Source organism: Natator depressus, chromosome 15 (genome assembly GCF_965152275.1).
Source record: "Natator depressus isolate rNatDep1 chromosome 15, rNatDep2.hap1, whole genome shotgun sequence".
Taxonomy (NCBI): domain Eukaryota; kingdom Metazoa; phylum Chordata; order Testudines; family Cheloniidae; genus Natator; species Natator depressus.
In genome coordinates, this window is record NC_134248.1 from 14,276,599 (window position 1) to 14,292,798 (window position 16,200).

At 52.0% G+C, this 16,200-nt stretch overlaps 1 protein-coding gene across 1 annotated transcript in view; it reads left to right on the top strand.

Moving 5' to 3' along the window:
* The window catches only part of LOC141999555 (tRNA (32-2'-O)-methyltransferase regulator THADA-like), a 38,256-nt gene that overhangs the window by 6,063 nt on the left and 15,993 nt on the right, over positions 1–16,200 (top strand). The window contains exons 4-18 of the mRNA XM_074973116.1: positions 233–260; positions 1,168–1,316; positions 1,592–1,714; positions 2,436–2,556; positions 3,095–3,243; positions 4,366–4,450; positions 4,926–5,062; positions 5,783–5,980; positions 7,571–8,282; positions 9,849–10,001; positions 11,419–11,528; positions 11,962–12,122; positions 12,844–13,010; positions 13,754–13,939; positions 14,831–14,979. Of these exons, the coding sequence (XP_074829217.1) occupies positions 233–260; positions 1,168–1,316; positions 1,592–1,714; positions 2,436–2,556; positions 3,095–3,243; positions 4,366–4,450; positions 4,926–5,062; positions 5,783–5,980; positions 7,571–8,282; positions 9,849–10,001; positions 11,419–11,528; positions 11,962–12,122; positions 12,844–13,010; positions 13,754–13,939; positions 14,831–14,979 (2,628 nt within the window). The remainder of the gene's footprint in view (positions 1–232; positions 261–1,167; positions 1,317–1,591; positions 1,715–2,435; positions 2,557–3,094; positions 3,244–4,365; positions 4,451–4,925; positions 5,063–5,782; positions 5,981–7,570; positions 8,283–9,848; positions 10,002–11,418; positions 11,529–11,961; positions 12,123–12,843; positions 13,011–13,753; positions 13,940–14,830; positions 14,980–16,200) is intronic.

The following is a 16,200-nucleotide window of genomic DNA, read 5'->3' on the forward strand; positions in this document are numbered from 1 at the left end:
AGCCCTGCCCCGCTGATCTGGCTGGGCTGCCTTGGGTGGGGGAAAACTGCGTGCCATGGTTTGGGAGGAAGGCTTGATTCTAAGCTCAGCTGGCAGATGCTTTGCTCGGGAGCTCAGGTTCTAATTGCCCCTCAGACCTCTCCTAGCACACATTGCGTCCCTCGAGCTGCAATTCTGCACCAGCTGTCTCTCCATGAGTGTTAAACGTTCCTGCGCTTCCTTCTCCCTGCAGGTGCTGTCTCCAGGAGACCTCCAGACAGGTCAGTCTCAAAGACTCCCCCTGCCCCCTTTGAAAGCCGTGACACTAACCCGCAGAACCACGTGCATGCAAATATGCACGACGGAGACCTCTGTGGTTAATAAGAAACTGAGTTCAGACCATGCTGACGCTCATGAGCTGAGCTACCGATTCACGGTGCCAGCCTCAGACAAGTCCCTGACTCTCTTGTCTGCTACTCAGTCTGACTGGGGAATGAGACGAGCAGAAGTGTCACCGATGTCCTGGCCTTCTCCCACTGAGATCAGTGGCAACAGATGTGGGCCCAAAAGCCCGGTGCTGTCTGTGGGCTGAGCTTTTCTGGGCAAATCCCCAGCAAGATCTGGGCATGAAGACATGCACTCTGTGCAGCCTTCTGAAAGTCATGGCACTTCCGTGCCTCAGTTTCCCCACACATAAAATAGGGAGAATTATACTCGCCTCCCTCCCCAGGGTGGGGGGAATGAATTAACACACAGTTGATGAAGAAAAGTGGTATAAGTACTAGGAATCACCAGCTCCAGATAACCATCCAAGAATAGAGAGATTAGAGCCTTCATTTGCTTTGGCCTTTCCCTGTCTCTTTTCATGAGGTAACAATACCGGCAGGGGAAGAGTCATCTCTGAATCTCCGCGCATGAGAGAGTTAGCAGGGATAGTCACCTCTGCAGGGAGGGATTCAACTCAAATGTACGGCCTCAAAGCTTGGGACCCAAACCAGCTGGCAGGGAGAAGAGGATTCCTCAGCCCTGCATAAGAGCATGGGTGTCTGGATCAGTTTGTTTGATCATAACTCACTGCAGGGTGCACATAGATGCTGCTGGCCACCTTCTGAGGTGTTTAACCCAGCATCTCGGGCTGCAGTGCCTGGCATCCGATGCCCTGTGCGCCTCTCTCTCCCCTGTCCACAGTTTGCATGTTCATAGAGGACAGCAGCCTAGGCCGACACCACTGGAGACTCAGCCTAGCCCCACTGCTGCTGCGTGTAGCTGCCACGTTGAATTTGGTGCTGCAAGACCCAACGGCACGGAGCGAGGAGTGGAGCTACATCACAGTCAAGGTAAGATCCACATCGCTTGGGGGTTATAGTCTCCTCTGGATGCCTGTAACATGCTGTAACTCCCACCAGCACTAGGGGAAGAGAGGCATGAACTGAAGGGGTTAAAAAACCCAAACATTCATTGGAATTTGGTGTCTTCCCCCCTGTAAGACAGCAGGACTTAGGGGTTGGAAGAAAAAGTTCCCCCCTATGTTGGGGGAGGCGCATTGTCAAACTGTTAAGAAAAAGATCTAGCAGGTGACAGAGGGTTGCGCTTTGTCCTTTTACTTCCTCAGACCTGCCTGCAGCTTTTCCAGGCGATGCCCAAGGAAGTGTCGCCTCTGGTGTGGAGCGAAGCCGAGAACAGTGGAATCCTGCAGAGCATTTTGGGATCTCTGCTGCAAGTCGTCATGGGGCAGGTGATTATAGTCCGGGCAGCTGCCCAACTGTGGCACAGATGAGACAGCAGCCAAGCTGCTGCAGAGAGTTTGAGCCCACGTGAAGCCAGGCCAGCCTGGATCTGAGAGGAGTTGTTGTTCCTGGTTAGAAAAATAAGGATAATGCTTTACCTGTTCAAAGCAGTTTCCAAACTTTATCTAATTTCACCTCTCAGCACTCCTACCAGGGAGGCAAGTTTTATTAGCTCCACTTTACGGTTTCCTTGGGGAAACTGAGGCAGAAAACACAAGGCCACTGTTTTCAAATATAGGCACCTACACAAAAGTTGCCTGATACGGAGAGGTGCTGAGTATCCACAGCTCCCGTGGAGGGGGAACAACAACTGCACTAAAGTGAAGTCATGGTAGAATGCAGTGATAGTGCCATGCTAGGTGACAGCTGCTGGTAATGGGTGTCTCCACCCTATACAGCTGGAGACATTCACATGTACATGTGACATACACGTGTTGGTGTGGTGTTTCAATGTGTACACTGCAGCGTAAGTGTGAATGCAGCAGAGCGGGGGGGGGGAGTTGTGATGAGAGGGATCCAGTCCACCCTATGTGCTGCAAAAGTGCAGCACGCCCCCTGTGGCTTTATAAATGCCTTTTGTTTGCAGGGAGAGCAGTAAGTGGTGTTTAAATGACTTTGTAAAGACAAGCTTTTTAAAAATGTGAGTTTCCTTTTCCTTGGTGACTTCAGACAGCTAACAAGGACGCCCGCCTGCTGGCCGGCACTGCCGTGAGCATGCTGGTGAACACTGCTGCTGAGCCAGAGAGAGGGGCCAGAGCCGTGCTGACCCTTTTCCAGCTAGTCGACCAAGGTGCGTGCGTGATCTTTAGTAACGATCCTTGTTAGCGCTTGATCTCACGGTGCTTTCCAAAGGTGGGGAAGCGACTTGCCCGAGCGGACAGAGTCAGTGGCTGAACTAGGAACAGATCTCAGTTCCCTAGAGGCCTGCTCTGCCTTCCTAGGTGAAGGAATGGGAGGAAGTCTCCAGCAAAGCCTAGATATGGGGCTCTTGGTCCATAGGGCAAGGTGGCACAGTAGGTTACGGGCCTGGACCGTTGATTTCTGCACCTCCCAAGCTGGAGCAGGCAGCGTACACTGAGTTTGGCAGGCTCCGCCACACAGTTGAGCGGGACTGGGAGAGTCTGCTCAGGGAAGGCCCTGTGTTGCAGGGGCCATATTTCTGAGCTGTCTGCCCACGCTGTGCCTGGCTCTGGCCCCCCGTGCTACGATTAATACTAATGGGTGTGAAGGACTAAAGTTAACCTAAGAAACATAAGGCTGATTTGCAGTTTGAAAGTCTGTGTCTGAATAAGTCTTTGCTCTGTCCTAACTTGGTGATTTTCCCCTAGGGCCAGGAGATCTGAGATTTGGGGAACTGAAGGTGGAGACGTCTGTCCTGAGTTCAGACGGCTTAGAGAGACTGGTGCTTACGAGGGGTTTATTAACTTGCTGCAAGAAGGAGATCCTGAGCTGCCGGCTGGACAGCTTCCCACCCCAGGTAGGAGAGCTCTAAGTTAGAATGAGCGTTCTGTTCAGGGAATGCAGAGGACAAACAAACTGGGTTTTGGGTGAAGGGTTTAGAAGAGCCTTCACCTGTTGCCGAGCATTGGCTCAGCAAGTACTTGGGATGACTTCAGATACTGGGGAGGGGGAGAGTGCTAATTCATTGCTGAGCAAGCCCGTTCCATTTACTTGGCTCGAGCTGCCCCAGCAGTTGGCAAAGGCCTTACACTTGCGCCAGGTGCTGTGTTTAAATGTCGTCGTTGCCAGGAGGTCTTTGTTTCCCTGATCAGTATGGATAGATCTGTTTCCCCGGGAGAATCTTGGAAGTCAAGCTGTGCTGTGAATAACCCCTTCGGTAGCTGATATAGGCATGAACGCACCACAGGTGGTCATCAAGAGCAGAAGAACGCTAGAAGTCTGTTAGCGGCACCATGACCGTTGCTGGTTCACCTGCTGTGGCCAGGGCCTTAGCTGGATGGAGGGGGAACAGTCTATGTAGTTAGTCAACCTGCTGCTGCCAGATCAGCTGTAAGAAGGCAAAGTTCAGTGGCTCAAGAGCCAAAGAGTAAAACTGCAGGTGAACAGACTGGTGTTCCTTGGTGTCATGGCAAAGAGTTTTGCTGGAGGAGTCCAAGAGCCCCGCTAGGGGGCATGTGGGGAAACCTCCATGGATTTCAGTAGAGACTGCGCTGCTAAAGGCTGTCTGACTCAGCATATTTACATCGTGCCCATTGCTGCAGCAGCTCGGCCTAGCTCTGCTGATGGAAGCTTCCTCGCTTGAGATCCCCACAGCTCCCCAGCTGCCGGAGGGGGCAGGGGGACCCCTGCAGCTCCCCACCACCCCACAGCTGCCCAGCCCCTTCCCATTTTGTCATGGATATTTTTAGGAAAAGTCAGGGACAGGTCACGGGCTTCCATGACTTTTTTCTTTATTGCCCGAGACCTGTCTGTGACTTTTACTAAAATATCCATGACAAAATCTTAGCCTTAATTATGCCCTAGTAGGGCCTCTTTGAAGTTCTGGTGTCTAGTAATCTCTCCTATCAATCAGCAAGAAAAGCCCAACACCACAAATACAGCAGTAGCTCATTGCTTAACGCTGGTGTGTGCCCTGCAGGCTTGTCTCTTGCTGGACGTGCTGTTTCCAGCTGTCTGGGCTGTGAGCGAAGAGCAGAAGGATTATCATTACTACCGTTTCCAAGGTAATAAAGATCTGCACCTCCCGCCCGCCCCATTATACCCCAAGAGGGTTTTAAATGTTTGCCACCCTCCCGCCACACTGCAGCAGGAACCTCCAAACCCCCGTAGCTTTCAGACATGCTGTATGGGAAGGGGAAGAGTGACTCAGCTGCCTGCGGATATCTAGGGCACCTTTGCAGGGGGTGGGGGAACCCCCAGCAGTGATCTTTCCCTCAATTCTGAAATTAAAGCCCAATTGAATCCAGCCTGGGCCCCGCAGTACCATCTTGCTGTACCGCACACCGCTTGCCTTAATCTTGCCTTGAGCCCCTGCTGCATAAGGTAGGTTAAAACAGAGAAATCTCAGGGGAAATGGTGTTGAGAGAGGCAGGCGTTTGCCCAATAGCTGGTTGCCCACTCCAGCTAGGAAGAGCTGTGGGAGATTTTGCTGTTTTGTCCGCTGGAAAAGCTCTGTACTAGTCTGTTCTGTGCTTTCAGTTTTTTCCCTCTGGCTGCAACGTATCCTGGAGTGTCTGCCCGAGATCTGGAAAGTCAAGGAGAGCCGCATGCTGGCTGAGAACTCTGAACTGCTCCACAGACTGAGCCAGTTCATCTGGAACAATGCAGAAAGCCCGGTAAGGCACCCAGCCGGGATGGGGAGGGTGCGTAGCTCCTACAGGCCGCGCCCTCTTCCAGGGCAGCCAGAAAATATCCAGAAATCTTCCCTTCTTCCCCCCTCATCATCCCCGTCTTTCACTTGAAGAAAAGTGCACAGTGCAGCCTGGTCAGATTTTAGTCTGTCTACACTCTGCCCTTCTAGCTCATTTCACGCTCGCTGGGAGCGGAATACGCCGCATAGTAACATAGGCAGGATTGCTAAGATACAGCTGCTCTTGCATTATAGGGCTGGGCGCATTGGCATGGCCTTTTCCTCCTGGCTGACGCGACGTTCTGTCCGTGCTGGCGCTTTGCGAAGAGAGCCCCTCTGCCTCGCAGCTCGGCAGAGCCAGACTCCAATAGCCATGCTCCCACTGAGCAGTCCCGCACTCAGCAAGCTGTCTCATCAGTTTCAGAAAGACAGCTTTCCATTGGCAAATGCCATTAAGGAGCCCTAACGGGGAGACTGTGGGGCCTATTTTACCAAGCCCCATCAGGCTGCTGTGTTGTGTCCCCTGCCCCCATTGCTGGCGGCAAAACTGGGACTGCTTAATGTTGGTTATCACTTACCACAGGACAGGCAATCCCTAGTGACAGATAAAGGAGGGCGGAGGAGGTTATAAAGCCCCTCTAACCATTTCCAGCAATGAGACATGATGGACAATCTCTTAGTTTGCGTTTCTTTTCTGGTGGTTCAGGTGGAAGGGGCATCAGAGTTCATACATAGCTCCTTTCAACATCTCCTGGAGATCTACCGCCTGGAGTGCCATCACTTCGAGGACCTGGAGAGACCCCTCTATGAACAGTTCCTGCAGAGAATTATGGCAATGCCCTGGCAGGTCAAAGCCAGATATTTCCCCCTGTGTGCCATTCTCCCCTACGTGGGCACAGAGAAAGTAAGGAAACCTGGTGGGGACATGCAGTGTCCAAGACACTTAACGCATGGGTGGGATGAACGAGTGCTGCCCACAGAGGGACAGGTATTGTGTGTGCCCGGCACAGCTAAGAGAGGAACGGAGGGTGTGATGCAGATGCCAAAACATGCCACAAAGGGCTAGATGAAAACCGGACACACCAGAACTTGTACTGGCCTGCGGGTCTTCAGTTACTGCTTTAAGAAAGGAGGGGCACATTGGTACACCCTATGGGTTGAGGATCTGCAGAGAGAGCTTGTGCTTGGATAACTTGGGTCTCCCTGCGGCTTCCATCAAAAATCAGAATGAGATTGATAGTGTGTGCACCTTGCGCCGTAGGGGATGGGATGCAGGTCGCTCTGCCATGGGTCATGGGCCCTATCCTGCTAACAGCTAATAGAGAATCTCTTCTGGTTCAAGTGATAGCAACCTGTGTTTTTGTTACTTCCCCCGTGGGGCCTTGTATATCCAGCTCTCTTATGCATTGGCAGAAATGAAATGGTTGGATCTCTGCCTAACTGTGTCCATAGCCCCCAAGATCCCCCACAAGGAGGTGCTCAATGGCATGAGCCACTGCCCCTCCTGCCAGCCACCCTGCCTGTCTGGATACCAAGACATGTCAATGCAGAGGTCACAGCAGCGTTTTCCTGCCCCCCCCCCCCCCGCCGTGGTCTCACTAGAGAAGGGGACAGAATATTTTGCTATGTTTCAGAGTAACAGCCGTGTTAGCCTGTATTCGCAAAAAGAAAAAGGAGGACGTGTAGCACCTTAGAGACTAACCAATTTATTTGAGCGTAAGCTTTCGTGAGCTACAGCTCACTTCATCAGATGCATACTGTGGAAAGTGTAGAAGATCTTTTATACACACAAAGCATGAAAAAATACCTCCCCCCACCCCTCTCTCCTGCTGGCAATAGCTTATCTTTTTCATGCTTTGTGTGTATAAAAGATCTTCTACACTTTCCACAGTATGCATCCGATGAAGTGAGCTGTAGCTCACGAAAGCTTATGCTCAAATAAATTGGTTAGTCTCTAAGGTGCCACAAGTACTCCTTTTCTTTTTGTGAATATTTTGCTATGATTGTCTTTGGGTTACTGGGGGGTCTTCTATTTTGAACCCAGTATTGCTGTTGGGGTGTTCCCACTCTCTCTGACCTGGTAATTGGGAGCCCCAGGTTAGCTCTTTAGCTGTTGCACAGAGAAGAGCCAGCTCATGAGAGAGGACAGACACAATACATCAAATGCAATAGGTGGCTTGCGAAAATTGGGAATGGAACATGTAGCCTTTTACCACTGGGTCACTGATTTGAATCCAGCCTTAGTCAGAAGCACTGATCGCTGTGGTATCTCAGCATTGCGTAGTGCCACCGGTGACCAGAAATTACCACCTGTGTTGGGATCCGCCCCTCCTTGGTGGGGAAGGCTGCTCTTCCTCCACGGTCATAATATAGCCTTTGTTTTAGCTACTAATAAGATGAGCAAGGCTTGTGCATGTGTTTCCTTGGTGCATTAGGAGAGTTCAGAGGCTGCCTAAAGCAAACAAGGACTGTAAAGTTATTTGGGGTTTTCTAGGTTCTGGATACCTACAAGGATCTTCCCCAGCACCTTCTGAACTGCCTTGCCACTAACCACCTGTGCCCAGCTGCATCAGACGTGTATAAAACCATTTTGCAACAGCAGCGCAAGCACTGGATGAAGGGAGAGGAACATGCCACGGAGGAGCAGCTGGCTCAGAAGTGGGCACTGCCCTGGCTGCCCACCCTGGCCAGTGCTTTGACCTCGCCCATCTCCTTCCTTCAGAGCAACGCTTCCAACTACCTTCTCGTCTGGACTTTGCGGCTCTTCCCCGCCTCTTACGCTTTGCTTGCTGAGAGCTGCAGTGGTGGGGACTCTGCCCACCTTCGGGCGTGGGTCGCCCTGCTGAGCAGCCGCAAGATCATCACCGGGGCCTTGCCCCTCGATGGGGAGACGTTGGAACGGCTCTGCTGGTGCTTGCACTCCAGGGAGGAGAGCATTCGCCTGGCAGCACTGGGTCTCCTATGTTGCAGCCCCAGGACCAACCAGGCCTTGTCAGAGGTGGAGGTGCGTCTACTGAAGGAGTTCTTGCCACTGAACCTGAACTGCGACTCGTCCTCTTTCCGGCAGCTGCTTCAGGCTGCCGTGAAGAAGGCTCTGGTCAGGCTGCGGGACAGCGCGCTCTCTCAGCTGCGCAGCAAGATGCCAAGCAAAGCTACCGAGCGCTCCGCCAGCGCGGCTCCAGAAGGAGCACTTGCACAAGCAGTAGGTGAGTGAGCCGTTCCCGACATCTCACTCCAAGCCTTTGGGCTCCCATCGCTGCTTAACTTTTCATCTCTTCTCACCTCAGCGGCCTCCAGGATTAGGTTTTTCACACACAAAGCCATCGCCCAACACTACCCTTTTGTGCCCACTTGAGCGGGGATGCACATAAGGAGCTCTAGTGGGTCGTGCAACCGGGCCTGGACAGTGGGGTGGGGCAACTTGGACCTTTAATGGAAGTTTTATTCTGTTTTCTGGCCCCAGGCTTTGTGATTCCACAGCTATCTGCCAGGACTGCTCTCTTCCGAGCTCTAGTCCTGCTACCACTGAGCCAGCCAGGGGGCATGTAACGCAGCGATACCAACTCTTGTGATTTGATCATGAATTTCACAGTCTTTGGTGTTTTTTCTTAAAGCCTCAGCTCCTGGAGTCATGTGACTGTGAGACTCAGCTTTTATGTATTTTTTTCTAGACTTCCTGGTTATGAGGAAAAGCTGGGAAATGTGATCCCCTAAAGGCTCAGAAAGCAGATGGCAAATAAATTGATTGGGGGGGGGATTATAATCATTTTGTTAAAGACTCATAAGTTTGTGGGGGGCTTGACATCTGATGTTAGAATGTTTGGGGCTGGCAGTACAGGTAACGAGGCTGGGCCAACATCAGCGGGTCCAGCATTTGGGTTCAGTTGGGATAAACACCATGAACTCTGGATGCTTCTCCACATTTCAGGAGTCTGAAAAATTGGAAAGCTTACAGAGGAGAGGCAGTGAGGCCTAGTGGGTTAATCTTGGGACTTGAGATACCTGGGTTTTATTCTTGGTTCTGCCACGGGTCTGATGGGCAAGTCACTCAATTGCTTTGTGCCTCAATTTCCCCATCTGTAAAAATAGGGAGAACAATACTGACCTTCCTGTGTAACACATTTTGAGAAATGCCATGTAAGAGAGAGATGTTGGTCGTATTGCAACAGCCTGGGGCGATAGGACATTTTGGCATTCCTGGCCCAAAACCAAGCTGTGTCTGAACATGTCAGCATGTCCAGAAATAAAATTTCTTTTTACAAGTGGTCTAGGCGGGGAAGGGGGGTACTTTCTCTGAACATAGCAAAACAGAGTGTGAACAAACGTGAAACTCACGAGTGGGTTTTCCGTTACCCACGCTGAGCAAAGGGTCACTCTGAAGAGCGAAAAGTAGATTTTCACGTAAAAAAATCCTCCCTGGAGTTAATCTGAAGTAGATGAACTGGCTAATGCGTAAGTCAGTGCTTTCTGTGGGACAGAAATCAAAGCATGTCACAGGGCTGGCACAGCTGACAGCTTTGCCTTTCGCCGCAGTGGCAGGGGGCCTGTGTTTTTGGAGCAGGCGGATCCAAGTCCTAGTCCTTCCGTTGTCATGAAGTGCCAGTTGACCATTAGCTGCTGGGAAGCCCCTCGGTAGCCATGCACTTTCCCACCTTATAGTCAGTCTAGTGTGACTGGAGCCGGTGCACGCTCATGCTCCAAAGGGCTCGCCCCACTCTCCCTCTGTGCATTGCTCACAAGTAACCCAGAGGTGCTTTTTCCCTCCCATGCAGATTTTGTGGAGTGGCTGCTGCAGTTAAGCATTTCCTTTCTGACCCCAGGGTCAAATTACCAGAGGAAGAAGACTGCCCTGCTGCTCCTGGCAGCGGTGCTGGAGACCTGCACCGACACCTGGAGCCCCGCCAGGAAGAAGGGACAGCCTCCACGTGGGTAACAGCAGGCCACCCCTGAACAGAATGAGCTCTGAGTAGATGCCTCAACCTGTCTGCTTCTGACCCCCGTCAGCAGGGTGTCCACATTTAAATGCCCCCATGGAACGACCTCTCCAGGCCATGTGAGGTTGCAGTGATTTTGGGTCGGGGGGGGGATCAAATCCAGAAAAATATCCTGCAGCTTTTTACAAACAACCTCCCTCCCTCTACATGCTTTGGCCCTCAACTCCGTGGGCTGCTGATGAGCAGCTGGGAGTCTAGGCCCCTGGAGGGGTTGGGGTGGGAAGAAAAAAAAAAAAGAAAATCCGGAACCTCTGACACTATATGAGGAATATTGGGGACTCTGCATTAACCTGTCCTATGATTAGGGCCCTCCCAAGTTCACGGTCTAAGGATTTTAAAAATCATAAATTCCATGATTTCAGCTATTTAAATCTAAAATTTCACAGTGCTGTAATTGTTGGGGTCCTGACCCGAAAAGGAGTTGGTGGGGCGGGGGGGGTTGCAAAGTTATTGTGTGTGTGTGGGGGGGGGGGGATTTTCCGATACTGCTACCCTTACTTCTGCGCTGCTGCTGACAGAGGCACTGCCTTCCGAGCTGGGCAGCTGGAGAGCGGCGGCTGCTGGCGGGGAACCCAGCTCTGAAGGCAGAGCCGCTGCCAGCAGCCAGCGCAGGAGTAAGGATGGCTTGGTATGGTCTTGCCACCCTTCCTTCTAGGCTGCTGCCTTCAGAGCTGGGCCCTCAGTCAGCAGCAGCCGCCACTCTCCGGCCGCCCGGCTCTGAAGGCGGCAGTGCAGAAGTAAGGGTGGCAATGCCACAACGCCCCTAAAATAATCTTGCAACCCCCCCAGCAACTCCCTTTAGGGTCAGGACCCCCAATTTGAGAAACGCTGGTCTCCCCTGTGAAATCTGTATAGTATAGGATAAAAGCTCACAAAAGACCAGATTTCATGGCTGTGAATTTGGTAGGGCCCTACCTATGATAAGCTCGCATGTGTGTGAGATGACACAAGGGCTCAGTGGAATCAAATCTTTACCCACCCAAGGGCTCATTTGATAGAAAGTGGTTTGCAGCCCCCAACCCAGTTAACTTTAACTTATACTTTCAGTACTGACAGTGTCTTGTTGCAGCAGAAGCTGCATTGGGTACTCCGCTATCCCTCATTCCCTAGCACAGGGGAGCCTTTGAGACTGGGGACAAAGATTGGGGGTAGTGCTGCTGTGGCTGTGTGACTCCGTACAGGATAAAAAGCCCTTCTTTCCCAGCACGGACAGCAGAAAATAAACCAGAGTCGTTATGAACGAGCAAGACCTGTTTTCCCTGCTGTTTGCCACCACCCTCTCGATTGCGGTCAGCCCTGACCACACTTACTGCTTACATCTCACCGTCCTGCCTTTCTGTCACCACAGAGAACATGGCAGCATTGTTGAGCTGGGCCAGGCGGAAGGGCTGCTGGGACTTTTTCTCTAGAAGCAACTTGTTGGCACTGCTGAGCTGCTTGCAGGACAGTACGAATGAGGTAAGCATCCCCCGTCCCCAACACTGCCACAGCTCTGTGTTGCGGCCAGCCGGAATTGGTAACAGAAGCCGCAGGAGGGGCCTGTTTAACTGAACAGAAGCAGGGGACCCTATCAAGATTGGGCAGGGGTGGCATTGGGGACACTGTCCCCCTCAGTAAAGAGCCAGATCTGGCTGCCAGCTTTCCTTGCACATGCTGCTGCTGGTAGCCGGTGGTCTTCTGCTCGGTCAGAACACCCAGTAGCCTCCCACCACCACATCAGGGCAGAATAGCCAAGTAACAACGGGTGCCCCTTTGCTTCCAGGCTTAGAGGCCTGAATGGGTTCTAGTGGCTCTGGATTCCCGAGGGTCCTGCTCCCCATAGCCTCTCTGCTTCCTCACCTGTGTCCTGACCTAACCTTCCCCTCTCTTCACCCCCCTCCTCTCTTGGCAGGTCCGAGAGCTGGCCTCAGAGCTGCTCATCCGCTACTTCCCGCCAGCTTTCCCAGAACCCATTGCTGTGGCTCTGTTTGAGCGTGCCCAGGAGGCCGTGAGCAGCCCCCGAGTGCAGGAGGCAGAAGCAGGAGCAGTGTTGATGAAAACCATCCTCCAGAAGTACTGACTGGCTTGTCTCTCTCATTTACTCTAGAAAGGACTTAGACAGGGGACGTGTGGGAAGGAGACCAGGAGAACTGGTAGTGTGTACATAATCCTGTCTGGCCACACACACAGCTCACCAGGACTTGCTTAGCTGACTCCTGATTCCAAGAAGTTTGATATCACTTACATAGCACTCGAATGTCTTTCCAGTTTCTCTGATCTCAGACTCTGACAAGGCATCAACATCCACCCACTTGTGTAATCCTCTGCCTCTGTGGTCCCAGAGGACAGATTCTCATGCCAGATGTTGTCTGAAGTGTCTTTTCCCACCTGGAATAGAACTACTTGATTTTGCTCTCTCAGCACTTCAGCAGACCCCACTCTCCCTGCCCAAATAGATTTCTCCTGTGTCCTTTTGGAACAAAACGGACATCTGCCTTAGAATTAATGATGTAGCATTAAAAAAAAAAAAAAACAAGGAGCTATGAAGCGAGAATATTAATATTTCTTACTATTCAGAGGGGTTATTTATAATTCACCTCAGCAGAACTGGAGGCCAGACAGCAGCAGCCTGTGATCTGAAGTAACCTTACAAAGTTTTGAAGGCGATGGTGCTTTATAGTGTTAGGACACAAGGCCTCCAGCCCTCGGCAATGAGGATTGTCACTGTGCTGTTTAGGTGAGAGCTCCTCTGAGGTTTGTCCGTGGTGTTAGCATCTGCCTCCTCCTCCTCCAGGTCAGACAGCAGCACCTTGAAGAGACTATTCCCAGAGGGAAAAGCAGCGCCAACTCTGCAGCACCGAGGCCTGTGCTTTGCTCGGTATCTTCTCAGCATGTTGCAAGCTCACTACGCCATGGCTTGTCAAGACCTGCTGCAGGCAGCGAGCACTAACCCCATGCATGGTGCGTCCCCGGGCATCATGGGGAAGGAGACATCCGAGTTCCCATGCCCCTTCTCTCCCCTGCGGTCCTCTCACGTGATGGCTGTGTGTCATGTGATGGACCAGGTCTGTGATTCAGCAAATCATGCAGCCAGTAACTGGCCTGAGCACAGCACAACTAACTCCACTCCCATATACGACAAAGATTCCCTGTGGCCTTGGGCAAGTCACTTCACCTCTCTGCCCATGTCCCCATCTGGGCTTGGGGCAGCCCTAGCTACACCCCATAGGCCTAGGGATGATTGGCGAGCGTTTAGAGAAGTACGCTGGAGATGAAACATGCGATGTATTTATGGGCTGGGACAAAGGGGTCTAGCTTGCTGTGGATTGGAGAACTGAGGTGTTGGCTACTTGTGTGTGGCACTCTTTCCAGCTGCTCTGGCTAAATTTCCAAGCAGCTGTTGACCTTTTCCTGGCCTTAGATCCCCCTCAGCACAGTATTCTTTCCCTTCTTGTCCCGCACGTTAGTAAACCGCTCCCGTCTGAGTTATGTATCTTCTGTCTCTGGAATGCCATGGCTCTGGGAAGGGATCTTGACTTTGTACCTGGCCTTCTGTCAGTACGGTGGGGATATCTAGGGACAGCGGTTCTTTGCCACAGGCTGCCTCTAGCTCTCACTGACTGTAGTGACCCAGCTCTTTCAGGGGATTGTATGAGAACATGCAAGTGTCCGGCCCTGTGATAACTGGAGTGTTATCTGTGTAGGAGTGATGGCGGCGCTGCGGAGGTGCCTGCTGGAGGTACCGGAGGGGGCAGTCTCCATGCTGAAGGGAGAGCACGTGAAGAGCTGGCAGGAGCTCCTCAGCCGTTTGGTGGCCTTGCTGGGAGACATCAGCACCTTCCTCCTGGGGGTGCTCCAGAGCAGGCAGGGGCCCAACGCCAACCAGGCAGGTGAGGAAGGGTTCGCAGTGTGTAAAGCCGATAGCCAGCCCAGCCCATGGTGTCATGCCCTTTCAACTACGCCTGCCTCCATCATATGCCTTAAATTGTGGATTGCAGAGAGCTGGCTGGGCACAGGTGGTCTCATTTCCAGCTGCCTCTGCAGCCCTCCAGGTTCTTTCCAAAGAGCCGACTGGAGGTCTGTGAGAACCACCTGCTTCCTCTTGTTTCCACCTAGCTGCCTCTGAAAGAGGCTGCTGCTCCATAAGAGGAGGAAAGGGCCGGGAGTGGCCAAGGAGAGGAGGGATGCCCGGGGAAGGATGACACAAGGCAGGGTGCCCAGCAGGAGAAGGGGCTCAGGCAGCCAGACAGAATGGCTAGGGCAGCAAGGGTTAAGGCTACCAACTGACAATGGAGAAGGGACCCAGGTGGCAGAGAAGAATGAGCAGGAGGAGAGAAGAGCAGACCCAGGGGTTGGGGAAAAGTGAAATAAAGGGCAGAAGGAGACCTCAATTGACTTTAAGAAGGAACTTGGCCCTTTAAAGACAACAACCTGAATACACAACTGCAGTTGTGACAGGGATGTCGTACAGTCACAATGGGAAAGTAGGGAGGGTCCACAGGATCATGGTTTGGAGGGGGTGGGGGGGTTCACACCGCAACCTCTCTTTAGCTACTTGCCACACTATGGAAGTTTCACACCCATTCACCCCAGAAGATCGTGGATTTGATCCTTCTCTCAGTCTAAAGCAAGACCTCAGGTGACCATCTACCTTCGTACGGCCATTTCCCTTCTCCTTTCCTCTGGATTTCATACCCATAGCAGGCTCTGCTTTACTTCCCCATGCATCGTTACCTACGCTATGGCTAAAATAAATCTGCTTTCTGCTTGTATTTTTGCAGCTGCCGCTCCTTCATTTGCAGACATGATAAATGCTATTGGCTCCCTTATCATGCTGGGGAAAGGCCTGGAGCAGCAGGATGGGGAGGACTCCATCCTGCTGTCCGAGGAGCACAACCTTATCCTGACCTGCTGCTGGGTCTCAGTGAAGGTAAGGAGCTTCCGTGAGCGGCCGGTAGAGTTCCGTCACCACGAGGCTTGCGACAGAGACGGCAGCCAGGACGGGACACCTTTGGTTTGGGAAGTAGGGGAAGCACACAAGATGCATGTTCCTCTCCTGCAGCCTCTCCGTCACTCTAGCTGAGAAGTGCACTGGGTGAACTGGGTCCTCTGCCAAAGAAAACCCAGGAAACTAAGGTGGGTTTTTTTAAAAAGGATTCCCTTTACAGCTTGCCCTAGCCCCAGTGCTGGAGTTCCCCCTTTTCACACTCAGGGCAAACGAAAAGGGCCCATTTCCCTGGCCTCAGTCTGATTTCCTTGTCAGATAAAGAACAGGCCTAAACTCCTTTACCCCCGGGTTAAACACAAGCCAAGACAAACTCCCGGTTGGTGTGGACAGATACGACTCACCTTGTTTCCTCACTGTGGCTCACTGGTAGTTACTGCCTCAAAGGCATTGCTGACTCCTCCTTTTAAATAGTTGACTGGTTTCCTGGGGACGTAATGGGCTCCAGCTGCTTCAGGTCCTGCCCCACCCCTTTGCACCACGCCCTGAGTCTTCCTGACTCAGGTCCTGTACTGCTAATCCCAGGCACCAGCTGGGGAATGGGTCCATCCCTAGATAGTCTTGCAGTAGGATGGCTTTTTTAATGAGGACAGTTCCTCCAAGCATGTCCTGCTGTTGGCTAGTAAGATACAGCACCATGGAGCCTTTGTACCAACATGCCAGCTGTCTGTTTGGTGTGTCTGTGTAATTCTCTAGAATCTCTGGCCCAGATCCACAATCTCTGTTTGAGCACCTAAGTCCCATTGACTTCATTGAAAGGTGGGAGCCTAAATACCTCTGATGATCAAGGCCTAGATGAAGATACTTAAACGACTGATAACTCTGCTGCTGAATCATATTGTCACAGGAAACACATGGCAGGACAGAAGCTCTTGGCTACAGCAGTACTGGCCCTGTTACAGGAGAATTTTGCTCTTAGTGATGCTTTGACTCTGTGGATCAGCCAATTCCTACCCTGCTCACTGAGGGTTTAGAGTGCCAGGCTCAGCTAGGGAATTATTTCTATCACTGACTTGCATGTTTGGAAAGGCAGGAGAGAGTTTTGCACCTTTCTGCGTTACACTTGACTGCCAGACCAGCAAAGAATTAATAATTTTATTAAGATGATGTTAAAATAAAAAGAAAATGGTACAGAGTTGAAGCATA